At 57.0% G+C, this 22,429-nt stretch overlaps 1 protein-coding gene across 2 annotated transcripts; it reads left to right on the top strand.

The window, feature by feature from the left end:
• Window positions 1-930: 930 nt before the first annotated feature.
• On the top strand, window positions 931-22,028 carry CDC42EP4 (CDC42 effector protein 4). 2 transcript variants are annotated; one of them, XM_072781423.1, is made up of 2 exons: window positions 931-1,089; window positions 19,970-22,028. In XM_072781423.1, exon 2 carries the CDS (start codon window positions 20,071-20,073, stop codon window positions 21,127-21,129), a length of 1,059 nt encoding a protein of 352 aa, XP_072637524.1. In that variant the 5' UTR covers window positions 931-1,089; window positions 19,970-20,070; the 3' UTR covers window positions 21,130-22,028. The 2 variants fall into 2 exon arrangements, with proteins under 2 accessions (XP_072637524.1, XP_072637525.1); XM_072781424.1 differs by lacking the exon at window positions 931-1,089 and adding an exon at window positions 11,884-11,905.
• The last annotated feature ends 401 nt before the right edge of the window (window positions 22,029-22,429 follow it).

The following is a 22,429-nucleotide window of genomic DNA, read 5'->3' as shown; positions in this document are numbered from 1 at the left end:
ATTTATTCACGAGAGACACAGAGAGAGAGAGAGAGGCAGAGACACAGGCAGAGGGAGAAGCAGGCTCCATGCACGGAGCCCGATGGGGGACTCGATCCAGGTTCTCCAGGATCACGCCCTGGGTCCAAGGCAGACCGACTCCCAACCACTGAGCTACCCAGGCTTGCGGACTTGCTTTATTTTTAATTTATTTTTATTGTTTTGTTTTTTTTTAAAGATTCCTTAAAAATTATTTTTAAGTCATCTCTACACCCCAGGGTGGGGGTCGGGGGCTCAGACTTCATAACGCCGAGATGAGGGTCGCATGCACCCCCCCCCCCCGGGCCCCCCGCCCAGCCCGACTTGCTTTACCGCCCGGGGCAGCGGCTCACAGCAAGGGAACTCCCACTCCGGGCGTGCCTAACAACCATCTGCAAATGCAAAGCTATTCCTGGAAGAGGCGAGCGCAGGACCTGCTGCTCCGGGACCCCATCGTCTCCTAGAGGGTCCCCCCAAGCAGAACTGAGAGGTCTCCGCCGGACACTCAGAGCTGACGCTGGGCTCAGGCCGGTCAGAGCCGGGTCACCCCGCCCAGATCCCCTCGGGCACCCGCTCGGGGGCCCCCCGGGGCTTCCAGGAAGAGTCCGGGACGGAATCCCCCGCCCTGGGGGCGCAGAGCCCCCCTCGCTCCCCGGGGCCGGGAAGCAGGGGCGAGGGTGCGGGGAGCACTGGCTCCTGGTCGCCGCTGGGGCTCCCCGGGACCCCTCCGGCCCGCCCCCCCCCCCCCGACCTCCGCGCCCCGGGCCGCCCCACCCGGGCTCCGACGGGCTCACCCTCGCACATTTGAACCGAGGAGGCCGAGCGGCCGGGCGGGGCTCGCAGATGCCATTGGCTGCGGCGGCGGCGTGACATCAGCGCGGAGGGCGCCGGAGGGAGGGCGCGGGAGGGGCCTGGGAGGGGAGTGTCCCGGAGGCTCGCCGCCCTGCGCGCCCGAGCAGAGGGAAGCCGACCCCGGCGCTGACATGGGCCTCCAGCCCCGCGCCCGCCCGCAGCCCACGGAGGGGACAGCGCAGCCGCGCCGGCCGGGCGCCAGCATCTCCGGGGACCCAGGTAAGCGACCGCCGCCCGCGCCCTGCGAGGCCTGGGGAGGGGGGGGTCGAGGCCTCGGGGGCGGGGGGAGGGCGCGGAGACGCCCCCGGTGCAAGGGCCTGCGGGGGCGCGCGCGGGTGCTGGGGACCCGGAGCCGCGCACCCCGCGTCCGAGCCGGGCGGGCTTTGGGAGGAGGGTGGCCGAGAGCCGGGGAGCCGCGCGCAGCCTCGATTCCCTCTCCCCAGGCTGGGATCCGGCGTCCGGATGGGTGGGACGGGGTGGGGGTCCCCGGCTTCAGATTGGGGTGCGCGCCGGGCGGCCGGGGCGGCCAGGGCGCAGCGCTCGGGGCGCGCCGCCCGCCGTGTCCGCGAGGGGGGCGTGTGTGCGCACAGAGTTCTCCATGAATAAGAGCCGAATGCTTCGCCCGTAGCGGCGGAGGCGTGCACACACTCGCTGTCGTACACACGCCGCGGCACACGCCACCCAGTGTCACCCGGGCCGGGGAGACACGAAGGAGGGAGGGCGCCGCCTGGAAGGGACGGGCCGAGGAAACAAATGAAGCCCCGCGCCTCCCTACCCCCCCCCAGCCGCCCCCCGGAGCCCTGGAGGCCGCGGGGTGGGGCGCAGCCGGGCGGGCGGCCGGGGAGGGGGCCACGCGGGGGTGGGCGCGCAGGGTGCGCCCGCGGCCAAGCGCTCCCGGCCCCCCCGGGTTAAGGGTTTAATCACCCGCTTGGGGCGGTGGAGCGGCGGCCGCCTCCTGGCTCCGCCCCCGGCCGGGGGGTCCACCCTGCCCCCCTCCCCGCGTGCCCGGGGCGTCCCCCACCGGTGCCCTGCGGGGTGCGCGCCGGCGCCGGGGCGTCGGGGCTGGAGGGCCGCGGCCCGGAGGGCTTCCCGGGGGAGGACCGAGCCCGAGCCGCGGGTGTGCGCGCGCGTGTGCGTGCGCGCGTGCGTGTGTGTGTGTGTGTGTGTGTGTGTCCGCGCGGCGGGGGGAGGGGTGCCCTGCTAACTCAAACCAGATTCCTGGTGTTTCCCGGAGAGATACTGCAGGCCGGGCTCTGGAAGTTTTCTTCCTGCCCCTGGGAGAATGGAGGGGAAATACAATGCTTTTTCTTTTCTTGTCGCCCCTTGCGATCTGACCGGCTCCCACGCCCTCGGCTGCATCCAGCGCGCCTATTCTTCGCCCGTGTGTATCAGAGCAGCTGAATGGGGGGGGGGGGGGTAGGGACCCCGAGCCTCTGAAGCCTGCTTGCAGCTCTCCAGGGGGTTCGTGGTGCCGGAGGGAGGCTGGCCCTCATCCTTACCCCCAGCGGCCATCTGGACCAGAGAGCTCCCCCCCCACCCCGTGCAGCCAGCGTAAACAATGAGGGGCCCAGTTGCAGGAGGGCCTCCTACAATGCAACTTCTTCGCACAGTCTGGGTTTCTAATAACTCCCCGCCGCCTCCGCCCCCTTTCCGAGGCTGGGGTGGAGGAGGGGGACCACCAGCAGGATGGACTGAATTTTAAGAGAACAAAGAACAGGGCACAAAGGAAGGGGAAGCCGAGCTGTGGATTTCCCCCCCCCAGAAATGGGGAGTTGGCTGGACCAAGGCTGGGCCCGTGGAGGCCTCTAGGTGGCTCCAAGGCTCCCCCCACCCCGGGAGCAATATTGGGGCATCCCCTGGAGTCTCCCCGAGGCTTCATCCCTGTGGGGTAGCCGGGACCCTGCTGCCAGTGTGGGGGTGCCATGTGGGCTCCAGGTTTCATCAGCTGCCCCGTGTGAGCTGCCCATGTGACTCTCTGATTAGTGTGGTTTATCTCCTCCAAATGTGGACTTTGCCCCTCCACTCCTGAAGACAGCGGCTCCTTCCCACAGCGGGGGCTTTGGTGAACCTGGGGAGGTGCCCCAGTGGCTTCTGGTCTTCTCAGGGGTCCTGGCGACCTGCACAGGGACTGGGAGTGGGCTGGTGTGGCACCGTGAGTCTTCTCCCGGGAGGTGGTGGTTTGGGTGAAGCCCAGGCCCTCTCGTGTGTCTCCCTGAGCTCACAGACTCCTGCTCATTGAAGAGCCAATCAATGTTCACGTTAAGCTCCCCAGCTCAGGCCTCCACTTGGAACATTCCTCCCGTTATCTGGGGTTTCTGCTTTTTCCTCCCTTGACCCCTGTTTTTTTTTCCCCCTTCGTTTCCCTCTTACACATGCCCACCCACTGATGCTCGCCCCAATCACATGGGCATATCCAAATCTGCTTCTGTCCCGCTGCCTCTTGGAGACCGACCGCCTGTCCAGCCCTCACAGCACTGGAGCCCGCAGAGTCCCAAGTGAACAAGAGTCTTATCTACAAAGTGGGGTGGGAAGGCCCCCCGGGCAGATGTTGACCTGGGAGAGGAATCTTCGATCCTTCTTGACAAGTCAGGCACTTTCCCAGAAGGGCCTCAGATTGGCCCTGGTTCAAGGATTCCAACCCCCTCCACCTTTGGAGCGGTTGATTGATTTCTGTGGCCGGGACAGGCTGTGCCCAGGTGTGGCAGGCAGGCTGATACTGGCCAGCCTCGCTTGTCTGCCTTCTCTCTCTCCCACCCAGCCTTTCTCCGCTTCTCTGGCTTGGGTGGGTGGGAGTGCAGAGCCGAGGGCTGCTGCCGGGGCAGCGTCTCCAGCTTCCCTGGGCTGGACGGTCCAGAGGCTCCGAGGAGTTTGGCCCTAGGTGGGGAGCAAGGAGTCCAGCCCAGAACAGGATCTGGGTTGATGCCAGAGATAAGGCCTGGGGGCGGAGGGACTTGCGCAATCTTGCCCTGGAAGCTGGGAGTGGAATGACCGAGGCTTAGGTCTTCTGACCTATGTCCTGGAGGCTTTTCCTCAATCTTGGGAAAAAGGACCAAACCTTGGAGCCAGCTGGCAGTGTCCCGAAGGCCTGCTCTCGCGAAGACTTCCGGGGTGCTCTGGGGGAGGACAGACCTGTGCCAGGCCTCTCCGGACTGGGAAGCAGATGGTCATGCCGGGAGGGACTGTGTGTGTGTGTGTGTATGTGTGTGTGTGTGTGTGTGTCTGGATGGGGCCCTTGTCTGCTCGCAGTACGTGGTGAAGGAAGTCGAAGCTGTTAGATTCCCACATTCCCACTCAGCGTGTCCTCGAAGCTCCGGTTTAAAATACGCCCCTTGTGAAGCCTTGGGCCTCCTTCCAGAAATGTACATCAGCGTCTCCCCCGGGCACTGCCAGCTTGCAGCCCGGGGCTCCATGCCAGGGTGGCGAGCGCTGGCATCCAGACCCCTCCTCCTCCAGGTGCAGGGGCATCGGAAGCCGAGGAAGGGTCTCCCTTCTGGGGAGGGCGAGGGCAGCTTGGGGCTCCTTCACGAAGGTGGGCTTACACTCCTGACCCCGCCTGGAAGACGCCGCTCGGCCCTGCTGGCCTTCACCTTCACCTTCACCCCAGGAGCAAGAGGCAGCTGTGAGGCAGCAGCGCCAGGGCAAGAAACAGCCTGTCCGGCTCAGCCAGGTCCGCTCAGGCTACCCTGGCCTAGCGGGGGGGGGCCTCCTGGGAGAGCCCCCAGGTGCTCTTTACACCTGCGTCTATGCCCTCCTTTCAGTGACCGAATGTGGGCTGCAGACTCCAGCTTCAGGTCTTTCCCAGGGTGACAGTGAAGCTGAGCTCTTCTGTTCTGTGCTCCTCCGGACCCCCGGGGGGTCCACTCTCTCTAGCCCTTGACCCCGAAGCATCGAAAGGGGATTAGTGCCCCTTGGCTGGGAGAACAGGAAAGGAGCCTTCTCTGGGCTTCACTACAACTTCTACACCTCTATTGAGAGTCGCAATAGGTCTAAAAAGAACCTGGCAATATTTTATGGGGGGGCAGAGCATGTGGAGGTTTGGGGCCTTATTTGTGGACATCCAGAGTGCCCCAGATTCCTGAGTTATCCAGCCCTCATCCTCAAGAGGAAGGGCAGGAGTTCTTTTATCTCATCTTTGCCTCACACCTGCCCCTTTATATCAAGCTGAAATCAGAAAGCACTTAAGTCCTGAGAGAAGCCAGGCTCTTCCATCCTGTGTCACTATAGGTCAGGAAGGGAGGAAGTCAGATGAGAATAGAAAAACGAGTCTCAAGTTGCTGGACCTCCCGCTGGTGGGGACTGCAGTCTATCCCTGGACCTCAGAAACTTGGAGGACCCCTACCCGTGCAACATTTCATCCTGGGACACCCCCCTCTGCCCCCTGCCCCGGGTCAGCTCTGGAGCCTTTTGGATTGGGTATCGTCAGCTGAACACTGGAGGTTGGTGTCCTAGGTTCATAAATGTGTCCTCTTGAACTGGGCCAGAGTATCTGGGCCAGAGTATCTGTCCCTGGGGGTGCTGGAAATTTCCTCCTGCCTCTCCAGGTAGACACAGGGCATCCACTGAGAGAAAGAACAAACATGTTACAGCGTCTTCCTCACACAAGTGTGAGCGCACACCTCTTGTGCTTGGCCTATGTGAGCATATTCAATCCTCACAGTAGTGCTAGGAAGTACCTAGTGTTACTGATCACCTGGAAAGCTAGAAGCTAGTGAGGAAACAGGCCCATGTACCACGCCCCGTGCAGCCAGGCTGTGGGGAGTCTGGGGAGTCTGGCTCTGGGGTCCATGCTCTTCACCTCCACCCTGCGTGCTCCGGCAGGGCCAAGACTGGGTCTAGATCCGTCTGCTCCCTCTGGGGAGCCCAGCCTCCTTTCTCCCCCCACCATACTCAGCTGGGCACCCTACTCTCAGGAGAAGGGAAGTGAAACCATGCAGGGCCAGGGCCCAGCAGATCTGATTTCAGGCCCAGCTGCTTCTTTCTAAGGCGCTGGGGCAGCTGGGAGGAGCAGCAGGGCCACTCCCAGGTGAGGGCCACCTGACCTGCCTGCGCTGGGGCAGAGGGCCCCCCCCCCTCCTCTCTCCGGGCGCTTCCCTCTGTGATGGCCTCCGGGTGTCCATCCGTCTGTCCTCTGTCTGTCTACCCGGTGGCAGGCAGGGGGAAACACGTCTCCAGGAAGAGACCTGTAAACAAGCCAAGTTGCTGAATACCCTTGAGTCACTAATGCTTCATCTTCTTGACTCCTTGTGGCTTCCTGTCACCCCCCCCACCCCCCCCCACCCCCGGGTCACGGGTCATGACTTCTCTTTCTTTCCAGGGCTGTCTTAACTCCCAGGTGGTGAGGGGGCTTCCTTCTTCTCCCTCCCCTGGCCCCAAGCACATGGTTCTGGAATTAGGAGGTTGGTGGATATGGAGATAAAGGGGAGGAAGCCTGGTACGGAGAGTGGTCTGTTCCCAGCCCTGCAGGAGCCGGCTTCCCAGCAGGATGGGGCTTCTGGTGGTGGGTCTGTGTTTCCCAGGATTTATCTGTACTTTTCTCTGGCACAGTGGGAAAGACCCTGTAACCTGAAATTCTCTGTAGAACTGTGTATCCTCGGGGTGTCATTGCGTCTAGAACCCTTGGATCTCAGAGACTGGGGCCCCAGCAGTGCTTATGACCCTGCCTGGCACACCTTCAGTGCACTGGGAAAAACCTAGGGTCCAGAATCAGGTGGATCATGAGGCCCTTCTCTCAGCTTTGTTCTTAGCAAGTGTGTGACTTGGGAAAGACCTGGTAACTCTTATATTCAGTCTTCTTATCTGCAAGATGGGGATGATGATAACTCAGTGGGATTGTGGGATGGTATTATTACTTGTTTTAAATATATATATATCTATATTTTAAAGATTTTATTTATTTATTCATGAAAGACACACACACACACACACACACGCACACACACAGAGGCAGAGACACAGGCAGAGGGAGAAGCAGGCTCCATGCCAGGAGTCCGATGTGGGACTCAATCCCGGGTCTCCAGGATCACGCCCTGAGCCAAAGGCAAGCCCTAAACCGCTGAGCCACCCAGGGATCCCCTATATATATATTTATAAAGGCAGTTTAGTCAAGACAAAGCAGCTGCTTGGTGCAGACTAAAAACTCAGTGATGTGAGCTGAGCTCCCTTTTTCATACTTCCTGTGACCCAAGGTCGAGGAAGGGCCTGTCCACCTACAATCAGCAGGTCAGGGCTAGGATGTCACTGCCCACAGAGTAGGTTCCCAGGCACTAGCCTGAGTTGTCACACAGTTCCCTTGGTTACTTACAAGTCAGTGAGTGAGGTTGGACAGCTGCTTCCAGGTTTTCCTGCAGTTAAAGGGTAAATGATCTAAGCTATAGTGTGTTTTCCCTGCTGTAACTCAGACCGGCTAAATTACTGGCTTCATTTTCTTATAAACCGTAAGAACTATAAATTTTCTAAAATGAACGAGAATCCCTGTGAATCCAGTGGTGAGCGTCATGACTTGCAGAGATCCCTCTAGAACAGCACGGCCCGTGGAATACTGGGCTTGCCGCATTTGTTAACTTTCAGTTCTCCGATGGCCACATTTTAAAAACTAGACAGGTGAAATTAATTTTAATATGTTTTATTTAACACAATACATAATCCAGATGATTGCCATTTCACCACATAATCATAAAAAATTAATGAGGTGTTTTACATTATCCTAAAAGTCTTCAAAATCCGGTGTGTGTTTTCCACCTTATAGTACATTTTCATTTGGATGCTAAATTGCACACATGCTTAATCTGAATTTGAATCTCCTAAAATTTAGAGTTGAAAAAATAGATTTGTCTACTCAGGTATGTTTTAAGCATAAGTTTTCCAATAACCGCATCAAGCATCAACCTTGAAGTATAAAATTTTATTTATTTCTTTGTTGAGTACTTATTTTAAGATTTATTTATGTATTCATGAGAGACATAACACAGAGAGAGAGAGAGGCAGAGACACAGGCAGAGGGAGAAGCAGGCTCTTCGCAGGAGCCAGATCCAGAATTTGATCCCGGATCCCAGGATCACGACCTGAGCTGAAGGCAGCCGCCCAACTGCGGAGCCACCCAGGCATCCCTAAGTTTAAATATTCAAAATAAAATAAAGGAGTGAGTCGCTTAGTGACACTAGCCACATTTCCAGCACTCAGCAGCCCTGCTTGGCTAGCAGCAGCTACTGTATTGGATGCCTGAGGTTTAGAATATTACTGTCAAGTGCCAGGCACAGAGATGCTTCCTGTCAGCAGTATTATTCTGTATTATATTGGCAATTGTAGCAAATGTAACAAGATAAGAATAAGGAATGTAGGAGACAGAATTATTATTAGTTGCAAATGATGGGCTTGTCTGTTTTCAAGGCCAAAAAGGATTCAACAGTAACATGGATTTGAGTGTCCGAGACAGTGTAAGTTGAGTAGGGCGGAAATTAAATATACATAAATTAAAAAAAACAAAACAAAACAAAACTGTAGCTTCCCCACTTACCAGCTATAACAGACAGAAAATACAGCTAAGGAAAAGCAAGAAGAAGCAGAACCTGCTTAGAACAACAGGCCATAAAATGACCCAGAATAAACATGAAAAGGACCAACCATGTGCCACTTGGCAGGAAGAAAACCCACAACATTTAATGGAGAGTATCCAGAAGACTTGATGTGGTGATCAACTATATTCTTCCCAAATTAATTTCTTACTTCCTTTCAATTCCAACAGAATCCCACTAGGATTTCTTTCGGGACTTAGGTTTTTAACGTCTGCCTGGAAGAGTAACAATATTAGGGGGAAACAAACCGAGAACACTTTAGGGGGAAAAAAAGTTAAGTAGGGACATTGCCCTACTAGATACTCAAAAGTGTTTTACAGAGTGGCAGTGTAGACCTGGTTTAAGAATCAACAGACTCATGAACCCAAAGGAGAGTCTGGAAATAGATTTGTGAGTGGGAGGTATCTGTGTAGAAAGAATTTAATATCCGGTGAAGGTAACATTTAATGCTGTCACCCACATTTTATAACAGTCCTATATGGAATCGGTAACTGACATTATTGTTGTATTTTAATTGTTTTTCTATTTTAAATAACCCACAATCTACTTTGTTGTATTTCCTTCTAGTATCTTTCTCTATGAATAGTTGTTCATTATTGTATTACCTGGTAGTTGTAGAGGAAGGGACTATTTTCATACTCTTAGAAGTAGGAGAGGTCTTTGCTTCCTATTGTGAAAGCCACAAACCATGAAACAAATCTGGTAAAAATTCATAAGTACTCCAAAGAAAGCAAAATCGCCCCAGTGTAAACGGGTGTATGATAAATTGGCAGGAATGTTTGCAAAACGTGATGATAAAAAAAATCAATTGCTTTAACATTTTTGAAAAGTCCTAGAAATCCACTGAAAAGATAAAAAGCCCCTTCCCCCAGAAAAATGGGCAACCGATTTCAGCAAGCAATTCCCAAGAGAAAGGATAACAGGTTTTTTTTTGTGTGTGTGTGTGTGTGTGTGTTTTTTTTAATTTTATTTATTTAGGATAGTCACAGAGAGAGAGAGAGAGAGGCAGAGACACAGGAGGAGGGAGAAGCAGGCTCCATGCACCGGGAGCCCAACGTGGGATTCGATCCCGGGTCTCCAGGATCGCGCCCTGGGCCAAAGGCAGGTGCCAAACTGCTGCGCCACTCAGGGATCCCTGTGTTTTTTTTTTTTGTTTTGTTTTTTTGGATAACAGGTTTTTAACACTCATCCTCCTCAATAATGAAAGAAATGCAAATCACAAGTTTGGGAGTGTGCTGGTTGTTGTGTTTTTGTTGTTTCTAACTAAAGAAGATGTAACACTAGGTATTGGACACAATTGCCCTGTGTTGGTGGAACTGTAACTTGGTAGAAACTTCTGGGGAACAAGTTAACAATAAGAAACAACAGTAATTTAACTCACTTATATGTATCCTTCGGAAATAAGGACTTGCGCCAACTTAGTGAGAAGGATTTTGTGCCAACTTAGCTAGAAGGATTTTTGTTGCAGAGCTCAGACAAAAGGGGAACGACCTGGCGTTTGTTAGAGGCCCGCTGGATTTAGGAATTGAGTACTTACTTTAAAATAACTTGATTTAAAATTTATTAACAGGGGATCCCTGTGTGGCTCAGCGGTTTGGCGCCTGCCTTTGGCCCGGGGCGCGATCCTGGAGTCCCGGGATCGAGTCCCACATCGGGCTCCCGGCATGGAGCCTGCTTCTCCCTCCTCCTGTGTCTCTGCCTCTCTCTCTCTCTATGTCTATCATAAATAAATAAATCTTTAAAAAATAAAAATAAATAAAATAAAATTTATTAACACTGAAATATTTTCACCCAAATGTGAACAGTGTGATTGCTGTTCCCACCTGCGGTGGAAGATACTGCTCGTATCCTAGAGGAGAAAATGCCTACACCTGTGCTAATCAGTAGAAGCAGTTTGCAAGTTTCATATATTATTTCCATTCTTTTTTTAAAAATATTTTGTTTATTTATTCATGAGAGACACAGAGTGATGCAGAGAGTAAGGCAGAGACACAGGCAGAGGGAGAAGCAGGCTCCATGCACGGACCCCGACGTGGGACTCAATCTCCGGTCTCCAGGATCAGGCCCTGGGCTGAAGGTGGCGCTAAACCGCTGAGCCACCCAGGCTGCCCTATCATTTCCATTCTTAATCACTACATTTGATTTATTTATTTTTAAAGATTTTTTTGAATTTATTTTTGAGAGAGAGAGAATGAGCAGGGGGAAGGGCAGAGGGAGAAGCAGGCTCCCCACTGATTGAGGAAACCCGATGCAGGACTTGATCCCAGGACCCTGGGATCATGACCTGAGCTGAAGGCAGATGCTTAAACCAGCTGAGCCACCGAGGGGCCCCAATAAATACATTTTAAAAATTGAAAAGAGATAGGTGAAATTAGCATATCATTTAACCCAATATAGATTAAAAATATCATCTGGGTTTTTGGATTTTTGTTTGTTTGTTTGTTCGTTTGTTTTTAGGTAGAGAGCTGTAGGGAGGGGGAGCAGAGGGAGAGCTAGAATTCCAAGCAGACTCCGGGCCCAATGTGGGGCCCAGTGGGGCTGGATCCCATGACCCTGAGATCATGACCTGAGCCTAAACGAAGAGTTGGACTCTGAAACTGATGGAACCAAACAGGCACCCCAGCCCCAAAATATTATCATTTTAACATGTCATCAACAGCAAAATATTAATGAGCTGTTTTTTCTTTTTCATTCTAAATCTTTGAAGTCCATTGTATATTTCACCCCTTAGCACCTGTGGATTTGGACTCCCCACATTTCAGAGGCTCTGTAGCCACAAAAGGCCGGTGCTGCCACATTGGACGGTAGAGCTGTAAATTATTTAATAACCCCTAGAAAGCCAGCAGAAGGTGTAAGTCACTGAGAAGTCCTGGTGTGGAGTGTGTGGAGATCGCACGTGAACCCTGCTTTGGCAAGAGCCTGGTGTCCTGATGAGCTGGGCCGGGCTCACCCCGCTCCCCACTTCCCCAGCAGGGATTCCTGGGGGAAAGCAGGTATTGAAACGGGGCCTTGCTCACTTTCCCTTTCTTCCAGGAAGCAGGGAATGGCTATCTCCAGGAAATGGGATCTGCCCAGGCGTGGCAGCTGGGCAGTGGCACCCTTGGGTCAATGAGCCTCAGTGGGATGGGCAGCCAAGCAGGGGTGCTGGCGCAAGTACAGGGCACCCAGCCTGGGTCGAGGTAGGTTCTGGTCTTCCTTCTTGGTGGCTGCAACTACCATGAAACACAAGATGGGGCCTAAAGCGGGGCGGGCATGAGAATTGCGGGAGGCAGGGCTCTGGGCTGAGCCCACTCCTGAACATGCCAGGGAAGTCCTGCTTCAGGGTGGTCCTCCCCACCCCCCAACTTCTCCCCTCCCAGGGAATCAGAACATGGGGAGGTTCCTCTGAGCAGGAAGCTGGAAGGAGATCCTGAGTGAGGAAGAGCCATCCCTGAGAGCAGATCTCTGATGGGAAGTCAATCCAAGTGAGTCTTGGTTCCAAGGGTCTTCCATTAGCAGCCTCCCCAATGCCATCCCACCCCCGTCTTCCACGGGCACATTCTTGACTGGGGATACCTGAATGGGCCGGGAGGCGTCACCTCATTCAGAAAACCATGTGTCTGAGGTCGGTCACACGGGTTCAAGTGGGTCGAAGTCACCATTTAGTAGCTATGAGAGTGATCCGTGTGGGGTGAGCCTCTCACCATCTGAGCCTGTTTCCCTTTCTGTAAAATGGGCACAGTCTTGACACCGTCCTTGCAGGGAGAGGGGCACAAGTTTCCCATGTCCTAGCACAATGCCTGGCATGCAGCAGACCCCAGGGGATGACGGTGTTGGTGCGTCTGCACATGACTTGATGGTGGATGGCTTGTGGGAGCACTGTGGGGCTGGCGGTCCTGCGGGACCCCAGCCTTCCTCGGGGCTCCCTTGCAGCCACCAGAAGAGCAGAGCTAGGGCTGTCCAAGCGGCAGAAGCAGAACCTTCACCTGCCCGGGGCATCTCGGATAGCATCCCACTGTGGGATCACCCGGGTGGGAGGCTGGCCTGCATCTCGGAGCTTTAGTGACGCTGGAGGTTGGCCAGTCTCCGGTGACGGTGCGGAGGGGATGAGGGATGATGGCTATCTTTCCCCTCCTGCTCGGTTGAGGAGGCTCAGGCGTCAGGAAGCAGCTGTTGGAGAGCAAGCTCTTTCGGGGGAGTCCTAATCTCCATGTCTCCCCCGATTCCAGGCTCCCCTGATTCCAGATTGCCCACCCTCTCCTCCCATGCGACCTAGAATAAAATGTGTCCGGCCTGGTGGGGAGGGAGGGAGGGAGGGAGGGAAGGAGGAAGGACAGACATCCATGGGATATTGGCACAGAGAGAGTGGACCCGGGACCCAAGCTCGGTGCCTTGTACTGAGCCTGAGAACCAGACTGTTCTGAGATGGTTTTAAAATTAACATCTTCTCCTTGAGCCTTTGATGCTTCGGGATATTATTATTATTATTAAAACAGCATTACCACATTAAAGGAAACAAACAGAATGCCTGTTTGCCTCTCAAGCCTGACGTAACTCCTCAGTGTCTCTGTGTGCCCTTTTGGCCCGTATTCGTGTAGACTTGTGATCACTGTGTATGAACAAGCATGAGCGCCGCCTGTTTTCTTCTTCCCACTTGATGCCATTTAGGCCAGAAGTGGCCCATGTGGCAGCCCGGTCTCCTTAGGTCACTTTCCATGCCTACGTGTCAGTCGATTGAGTTTCAAGGCTCTTCATCCTCCCAACCGTTTCCTTATTCTCGGCTCTTAGGTGGTTTCCAGCCTTTTGAGATTGTAAATAAGGCTTCTGTGCCTAGCTGGGTATGTGACTCCTTTCCTGCCTTTTTCTTTTTTTATAAGATTTTATTTATTTGTTCATGAGAAACACACAGAGAGGGAGGCAGCGACACAGGCAGAGGGAGAAGCAGGCTCCATGCAGGCAGCCCGACGTGGGACTCGATCCCAGGACTTCAGGATTGGGTCCTGAGCCAAAAGCAGAGCTCAACTGCTGAGCCACCCGGGCATCCCTCTTTTCCTGCTTTGAAATCCTCCCATAGGGTAGGCTTCCCGTGGTAGAGGTTGCTAAATCATACTCCTTTTGAAGCCGTTATTTGCAGAACGTGCCTTAGTGGCCGGTGCCCCAAGACCACACTCTCTGGGTCGTGTGTGGCTGTTTTAGTGGCTGGGGCCCTGGTATGAGAACAAAGGCCTGGCTCCCATCCATGACCGAAGGCAAGTCCCTTCATGTGGCTTCACCATCTCAGAGAGAGCGGTCATCCCATATACGCAGGGATTTTAAGGGGATACTTGATGCAGATACACGAGTGTACAGGAGGGGTAATGGTGATCCTTCATATTCCATCTTGGGCTTTTTTTTTTTTTTTTTTGTGGCTGTTCAGGCTCAGATTATTTTAAGACCGTACTTCCTGGGGCCCCTGGGTGGCTCAGTGGTTGAGCATCTGCCTTTGGCTCAGGGCTGATCCTGGAGTCCCGGGATTGAGTCCCACATAGGGCTCCCCATAGGGAGCCTGCTTCTCTCTCTGCCTGTGTCTCTGCCTCTTTCTGTGTATTTCTCATGAATAAATAAAATCTTTTTTTTTTTTAATAAATAAAATCTTAAGAAAAGAAAAGACGGTGCTTCTTAATCTCTTGGTGCAAACAGCACACTTTCAAATTTGAGGACTTCTGGCAGTGCGGGTGAAGGAAGTAAAAGATTCCACGTAGTCCTGAAGTCAGCTCAAACGGCAACAGCCTCCTGTGAGGTTCCTCCTGCAACACGTAGCAGCGTGGATGGAGTGTCCACACCGCTCTCCCATTCACGGAGCCGCCCGGCAGCCCCGTCCCGCTGTTGAAGGTAAACTCTCTTCTGCCTTCGCCGGGGCTTCTGATCTTTGCAGGGTAGCTGCCAAGTGCTCCAGGAGGCACCGAATCTTTCTCCGGCCACAAAAGCCCAAGTCCCTAAGCTCTTCTGGAGAGGAGCGGCCCGCGTTGCCCCAGGCTTCCCACACAGGCACTTCCCCCCTTGCTCCAGAGGGCAGTTTGGGCAAAGTTGAGCTCTTCTTGGTGGTGGGATGTTGGTCGCACCCCTGGGAGAAAGGTCGAGAGGCCAGCAGGTAAGACCTGCCACTGCAGAAGGCTTGGCATGGAGCCTGGAAGGCCTGCAGTCCCCTCTGATCCTGCCCTCTCTCCCCCGCCGTCCCCCCATCCCTCTCAGGCCCTCAGCAGCTCCTGGCATCCCTGCCTCCCAACATGCCCAAAAGGGGTCCCCCTCTGCCTGTCTCCGGGCCTCCTCCTCTTTGCCCTGAGCTCCTGCTTCCCCTCATCCATGCCTGCAGCACCAGCCGCCATGGAAACTTCCAGATGTGCAGATTGGGTGACTTCCCCGCTCAGGCACTGCCGTGGTTTCCTACTGTACCTAGGATGCCATCCGAACTCCTACCTGGCCTTCCAGGGAGGGCCTGTGGGGCCTGGCCCCCGGCCACTGGGTCTTCATTCTGTTCCTCGAACTCCATCAGCTTCTTCCCACCTCTGGGTGTTGCCATGTGCTGTTCGCTCTCTGGATTGCTCCTGACCTGCCTAGGTCCTTCCCGTCATTGGCTTCTCCGCTTCTTCCGTGGAAGGGCCTTCTGTCCCAGGCCCGTAACCCCCACACTTGCCTCCGTTTCCCCATTTCCCTCTCAACACCAAGGTCTGCGAGAGACCGTCTTACTTGGCGTGCATACAGCCCTCTTCCCCAGCCCCCCTGCGGATGTGCCCCGGGAGGGCCGGGGCTTGTCCACCTTGTGATTCTCGCCACCCTGTGTCTTCAGGGCCTAGAAGAGTGTGGGAAAATCGGTGGTTTTGCAGGAAGTCGATGAGTGAATGGAAGAATGAATGAATGAGTAAATGAACAAAGCCTCCTGTGGCCGTTCCAAGGCCCGACTGAGGTCACCCTTCACCAGACATCCCCTTCCGTTTGGCCACGTTGCTTGGGGCTGGCCCCGGGTGGATGTTACAGCAGCTCAGGGTTGCCGACGGAGGGGCAGCTGCCCGGGTCGGTGGCGATGCGGTGGGCGTCGAAGCGCGTGTCCTCTGAAGCAGGGTGAGCTGCAGGTCAGCTGCAGAAGTGGGAGGCCTGCCTTGCTGCCCCGGGAGAGCTTAGCTCTACGTCCTGCCTTGCTCAGACCACCAGGGCCCGGCCACTGCCTGGGTGTTTGGAGTGCATTTGTCCAGCCTGCCCTTCCGTCTGTCTGGTTGCCGCTGGGAGGCCAGTGTCTGGTCTGGGAGGCCAGTGCTCCGTGTACGGCATGCCGGGGAGGACGGGTGAGGGGTCCAGGCAAGGGCTGCCCCCTGGGGTCCCAGGAACAGGACTGAGCCAAGGACGTGGTAAGAGTAAACCAACCAGGGGGCCTGGCCTTCCGGGGAGGGCTCGCTGCTCCTGCCTTAAAGGAATGTTCTGTGGTTGGTGGGGTCAAGGGTAGAGGAGTCTGGCTCCATCACAGGCTGGGGAGAGTGAGGGAGAGCCACGAGTTCCTGCTCCGTGTTCCTTTGCTCTGCCAGGAAAGTGGGATATGGCTTCCGGGGTGGGGTGGGGGTGCTCCCCGCCCAGGGCAGGCTGTGGGGAGTGGCCGCCCTGTCATCAAGGCAGCCTATTTTAGCCACTTCCCCAGTGCTGAGTCATGGCACGTAGCAACGCCCCCTGCCAAACACACAGCTCTTTGGCACCGTCCCCTTCCTGGTGGGCTCTTGGGCCTCCTGACCTGCCCCCGGGACTGGGCCCGGGCCACCTGCTAGTCTTTAATCTCGGGATTCCTCACCCCCACGTTGCTGTGGGTTCAGAGCTTAGGGTTCTCACTGGCCCTGAAGCCTGGCCTGTCTGGTCTGAGCTCCAGGATTCCAGAAACCCAGACCTTGGCCCCGCTTCAGGGGTCCTTGCCGGGCAGTGGGATGGGTATGTAGGTGGCTCCACAGAGGCCCCAGCTCTCTCTCGAGACTTGCTCATGCTGGGTGTTGGAGATGGCTTGGCTTTTTATAAGCCAGGAAGCCTCATTCCTGCCCCCAGGGAGTGAGACCAGAAGCAGCAGGTGGCACTGGCCAGACGCTGGCTTTCTCTCTGGGGTGTAGGGCCGAGCAGGGTGCTGGGGGGTCCTGTGTGGGGGCTGGCCTCTCCCCCCTGTTCTCCCGTTGTACCTGCCAGGATAGAAGGGGCGCTGATGGGATGATGGGACCCTCCGGTCCCGTAGTTGTGGTGGCCAGAGTACCAGGTCCCCGTGAGGGGCCGCGGGGCTCTCCACCAATGTGCCGCGGCCCTGGCAGCTGCGTCTGTGGTTCCCCTTTCTCTTCCCTGTGGGGAGCACGTCACAGGGGGAAACCACAGTGCTGGAAGTTGCTCATGCCCTACACTGAAGCCCTTAACGTAATTCTGGAAGTTCACGTCGTGTGTTCCCCCACCGGAAGGGAACCCCCAATGTCCCCTGGCTTGGCTCCCTTCTTTTTTTGTTTACCTGGTAAATAGTATCAGCTTTAGTTTCATAGCTGTGTTCTCAACCCCGGGCAATCTTGCACCCCCCGGGGGACGTTTGGCACTGGCACGTCTGGAGACATTTGAGGAAGCAGCCAGGCTCCTCCTCTTTCTGGACTCCTCTGGCCTGGAAGCAGGGAGGGGTGTCCCTTTGGTGATGGTAACTGATGAGGGACGCCACCCACCAAAGGCCACAGAAAGGTCTGGAGCTGGAGGAGAGAGAGCACTGGACCGGGAGACCAGCTTCTCACTCAGCCCTCCCCTTTTTGGGGCACAAAATGAGTCACTTTGCTTTAGTACACCTGTTTTCTGGGGCTACACTGGGTGTCCTCACCCCCACCCCCCCTCCCCCGGCCCCTGCCCAGCTCTTTGAGATCCCAGGACTCTGTGACTAGAGGCAGCAGCTGGGCCACAGGCAGGTGAAGATACGAGCCCTTTCCACCCTTGTCTCCCTGCCCCGGTGGCTGCAGGAGCTGAGGGATTCCCCAGTACCAAGGTGCTGGTGGGAACCGGGTTTGGTTTCCTTCTGTTCCTCACATGTCTGAGGCCTACTGCAGCCTCCCTTTCTCTTTGTTGGCCAAAGAGAGTTGCCCCTCAAAGGTTGGCCTGAGAGCCCGTGGCTGGCCCAGAGGGTCACATACGGTGTGACCCTCTTCTGAGCAGCGGCGAGGGATTGACCCTGAGGCCAGTACTTTCCATGTGTGTAGTTTAAGAGTCAGCAAACCCCGGCCCACAGGCCAAATCTGGCCCACAACTTGTTTTAATATATAAAGTTTTATTGGGACACAGCCACACCCTTTGTTGCTGCCTTCCTACTACAAAGACCGTAGCATCCACGAAGCCAAAAATCTGGAGTCTCTGGCCCTTTGTAGAAAATGTTGGCCAATCCTACATGTTGGTCCAAATGTTGGTCTAGCTGTTCTTGTCTAATTGTTTAGAGGTTAGATCACGGGGCGTGGGCAGGAGAGGGAGGGTTCAGGTTAGGGGTCGGGGAAGCTAAGTCGCCTGAGGGTTTGGTGGGGAGAAGGAGAAACGTGAGGAGGGAGAGCTGACTGCCTGTAGTGGGTCATCTCAAGGCCATCAGGAGCCCAGGTCACCTGTGTGGCAGGTCGGCCCCGGTGCCTGGCTCCTTACCACACGTCCTATAGAACTTTGTTTGCTGGAGTGACAAGCGTGTGACTGCCTGGGGCTGGCACGGGGTTGGGAGGGGCGGCACTTGCCGGTGGGGGCGCCATCAGACTGGGCGTCAGCAGCTGGACAGGGAGTGAGAGCCCTTGGAGGGGATGGGGGGTGGACAGTGGTGGTTGGAGGACACAGAGAGGTCGGGCTGGGAACCCTGGAGTGGTCTGTAGGCTTTAAGTGAAGCCAGCACTGCCGCTGCGCTGGGAGGGCAGGACGGGGGTATTTGAAGACCCAGGGCTAGATGGGCTTCAGTGGCCAACAGGCCCATCGGAACCCTCTGGAAGCTCAGAGTCCAGTGAGAAGATCACAGCCCAGGGGGCAGGAATAGAACGATGTAACGGTGCCTGCGGCAGAGGGGACACCCAGAGCGCTGCGAGACCAGAGGAGAGGTGGCTGAGAGGGCGTTGCCCAGAAGTGATGTCTCCGCCCAGGCCTGAAGGACGTTGGGCGAGCCAGGTGACAGGGAGTTCCAGCAGGGACCTGCATAGGTCCGGTCCTGGAGACCAGGAGGCAGAAGCTCAGGGGCTGGGGCAGAGTGCAAAGGTAGGGGGGGCGGGCGGCAAGGAATGGTATAGGGTTAAGGAGGGAGGCGAGGACTGGTCGCCAGATCAAGGGGTCTGCCCTGGGGACTCCCGGATGGGTTGTTTTAGATAAAAGGTGACGAATTGTCTAGAGAGGGATGAAAGGGGAAAAACGGGGATCTGCTGGGCTGGTGTCAGGGGCCAGGTGGGATGTGGTGGGCTAGCTCAGGGGGCAGCCCTGGGAGTGAGGAAGAAACCGGTGGCGTTCGTACCCATGCTTTGCAACGGGAAGGGTGGGCCTGCCATGAGGAGAGTTGAGAATTGCTGTCGGCCAGACTGGTGGCAACCCCACCGCACCCCTCACCTGCCCTCCTTGGCAGGTCCCCGCGCGTCTCCCCACCCTGCTCAGCCCTGCGCTACTCCTGGGGTTAGCATTGGGGGCAGGTCCCTCTGGAGGGGAAGGGGCTGGTTTGGCTCCATCTCGGCTCTTGCCGGGAGCTCTGCGGGTAGTACCTCGAGCTTCCAGACGGCCCAGGCTCTCCTGGGCTCCCCGGGTCTGCAGATCTCAGGGGCCAGACCATCCAGCCCCTGCCCTCTCGCCCCCCCTCACTATGAAAGAAATCGGGAGCCAGTTCTCTTCATCCCCAAGAGGCACCGTGCAGGTCTTCGGCAAAGAGCTTGGGCCTGCAGTGGGGAGAGAGGTGCAGGCAGGGTCCTCATTTATGGGACACCCAGCGAGGACCGGAAGGCAGGGGAGCTGGTTCTGTGGGTCCCAGTGGCCCCACCCCAATCCTGATTCAGAAAGCGAGCCTGGCCGCCCACGTATCGTGGGGGTGCCGAGCAGCATCTCTCCGGAGCCCGTCCTGCTGGCTCCCCCGCCACTCTGTGGACTGTGACTCAGGTTGAGGTGTCCGCCTACTTCAGAGATTGAGGTCAGATGGCAGGAAGAACTTCCAGCGTGACTCCAGCCCGGCTGTCCAGCCCCGGACTGCCGCGTGGACTCTTTGCTGCACCTCCACATCCCTCAGTGGTCGGGTTCCCTCTGGCCGCATCCTGGTTGGGGGGCGAGGATGTTGACCTACTCCCAGGGGCAGGGAGAGTGTGTCTGTGGCTACCCGGACGCCACCTGGATTTGGGAAAAGCGCTCCCCTAACCTGGGTGCCTGTGCGTGAACAAAGAGGCAGGGTTATGATGCCGGTTGCCAGCTTGATTCGCAGTCGCTGGTCCTGGTGGGAGAGCTGAGGTTTGAGCAGCGGCCCCCTTGGCAGGTGGGCTGTCCCTGTGCCACCTGCCCAGGTTAACCCTTTGCCTGCTGTTCTCTTCTTGCAGCCCTATGATCTCCTGGTCACCCCACCCACCCGCCGGACTTCATATCTGACCCCCGACCCGCCTGCTGCCTCCGGAGCACCCCCGGCCCGCCCCCCAGCAAGATGCCCATCCTCAAGCAGCTGGTGTCCAGCTCGGTGCACTCCAAGCGCCGCTCCCGCGTGGACCTCACGGCCGAGATGATCAGCGCCCCCCTGGGCGACTTCCGGCACACCATGCACGTGGGCCGGGCGGGCGACGCCTTTGGGGACACGTCCTTCCTCAACAGCAAGGCCGGCGAGCTGGACGGTGAGTCCCTGGATGAGCAGGCCTCCTCCTCGTCCTCCAAACGCAGCCTCCTGTCCCGGAAGTTCCGGGGCAGCAAGCGGTCGCAGTCGGTGACCAGGGGGGACCGGGAGCAGAGGGACATGCTGGGCTCCCTGCGGGACTCGGCCTTGTTCGTCAAGAACGCCATGTCCCTGCCCCAGCTGAACGAGAAGGAGGCGGCCGAGAAGGGCTCGGGCAAGCTGCCCAAGAGCCTGTCGTCCAGCCCCGTGAAGAAGGCGAGCGCCGGGGAGGGCGGCCAGGAGGAGGCGGGCGAGGGGGAGCTCGGGCCCCGGCGGAACGGGGCCGCCGCGCCCCACTCCCCGGACCCCCTCCTGGACGAGCAGGCCTTCGGGGACCTGACGGAGCTGCCCGTCGTGCCTAAGGCCGGCCTGGGCCTCAAGCACGCCGAGTCCATCATGTCCTTCCACATTGACCTGGGGCCGTCCATGCTGGGCGACGTCCTGAGCATCATGGACAAGGAGGAGTGGGAAGCGGACGACGAGGACGGCGGTTACCGCGATGACGGGGACGCGGCCCTCAGCACCCTGGCGCCGGCTCCCCCGGGGGCCGCGGCGGCCGCGGCGATCCCTCCCCGGGCCAGGCCGGAGGGTGCGACAGGCCGGGACCTGCCCCAGGACGAGGGGTGGGCGGCGGCCCCCAGCCCCGGCTCGGCCCGCAGCGACGGCAGCCACACCACGCGGGACAGCAGCTCCCTGTCCAGCTGCACCTCGGGCGTCCTGGACGAGCGCAGCCCCGCGTCCCGGGGACCCGACCGGGCCCGCGCCCCGCTGCCCCGGCAGCCCGACAAGGAGTTCTCCTTCATGGACGAGGAGGAGGACGAGGAGATCCGCGTGTGAAGGGCTCCGGCTCCCCCCGGCCCCCGGGCCACCGTCCCCTTCCCGGCCCCAGCAGACCCTGGACCTCCCGGCACCTCCTGGATGGACGGACGGACGGACGGACGGACAGATGAGAGGCGCTGGCCGGGGTTGCACGGTGCAGCCAGCCTCCCGAGCGCCGCGGGACAGGCAGGTGCTTGCGGGGGGACCCGCTGTCCCTCTCCTCTGCCCCGGCCTCAGATGGATGCCAGACATCAGCCCGGTTCCCTCCTGGTGCGGCGGCCCCTGCAGGTCGGCCCAGGGCGGGCCGGGTGCCACCGCCAAGGACACGTGGCTCGCCTTTCCCCTCTTGGCGTTTCTGCTGTGACTGTGGCCGTGTGGCAGGAGGAAGGGTGGCCACGGGCCCCGGCCCCTCCGTCCCTCATCCCCGGCTCCCCTGGAGCAAAGCCGGACCGCATGTGTGCACTAAACGCAGCCCCTTCCCGGGGAAGAGAACGGGATGGGGAACGAAAGGAGGCCCCAGGCTTCTTGAATTTTCTAGAAGGGGCCCTTTCCAGGTTGACACTAGGAACAGGCTGGGCGCTCGCTCGGTCCCTATCGATTTGTTGGTTCTTGTCCTGTTTAAAGCCTTGCAGAGCAATGTCTGGAGCCGTGTTGGTCGGTCTGCCGCCAGAAGCAAAATCGAATCCTCTTAGAAAACCTTTATACTAAGTGCTTCCAAACTTTATTTAGAACCATATGGGGTGGGTGTCCGTGCGTGTGTCTCCCTCCTCCCGCCCCATAGCTATTAACAGTCAAAGGCAGCCAGTGTAGAAAATTTCTGGAAGATGATTTTTAAAAAAAAAAAAATAATAATAATATATCGTTCCTATGGAGGGATAAAGCTTTTTTGACTGAGTTACTGCCCCCATACACACACCCACTGACTACTCCCCCCTCCTTCAGGCCTTTGTCCCAGCAGGGCCCCCTCCCCCTATGTCCAAGCGCCCCGAGGGTATAGGGCTGCCAGATTTAGCAACCGAACAGAACTAGAATGCTGAGATAAATTAGAATATCAGGCACGCAAAGGATAATTTTTTTAGTATAAGTATGACCCGCGCCCTGTTTGGAACATACTTATGCTTTTTTAAAAAAAATGATTCTTTTGAAATTCGAATTTTAGTCTGGTCCCGTAGCCCTGCCCCAGGGGATGGAGTGGGAGCTTGTGTGTGTGTGTGTGTGTGTGTGTGTGTGTGCACGCGCCCCCAGGGTTAACTGGTGATGAGTGTCCTGCCCTGAGGACACGCTAAACCCACCTTCTGTCCTGTCCCCTCGACGCCAG

This window comes from Canis lupus, chromosome 16 (genome assembly GCF_048164855.1).
Source record: "Canis lupus baileyi chromosome 16, mCanLup2.hap1, whole genome shotgun sequence".
Lineage (NCBI taxonomy): Eukaryota > Metazoa > Chordata > Mammalia > Carnivora > Canidae > Canis > Canis lupus.
The sequence above is the reverse complement of the archived record's forward strand: the minus strand, read 5'-3'. Positions and strand labels throughout refer to the sequence as shown.

Excerpts from the sequence above, each read along its gene's own strand:
- CDC42EP4 (XM_072781423.1), top strand. The coding sequence starts at position 20,071 with ATGCCCATCCTCAAGCAGCTGGTGTCCAGCTCGGTGCACTCCAAGCGC.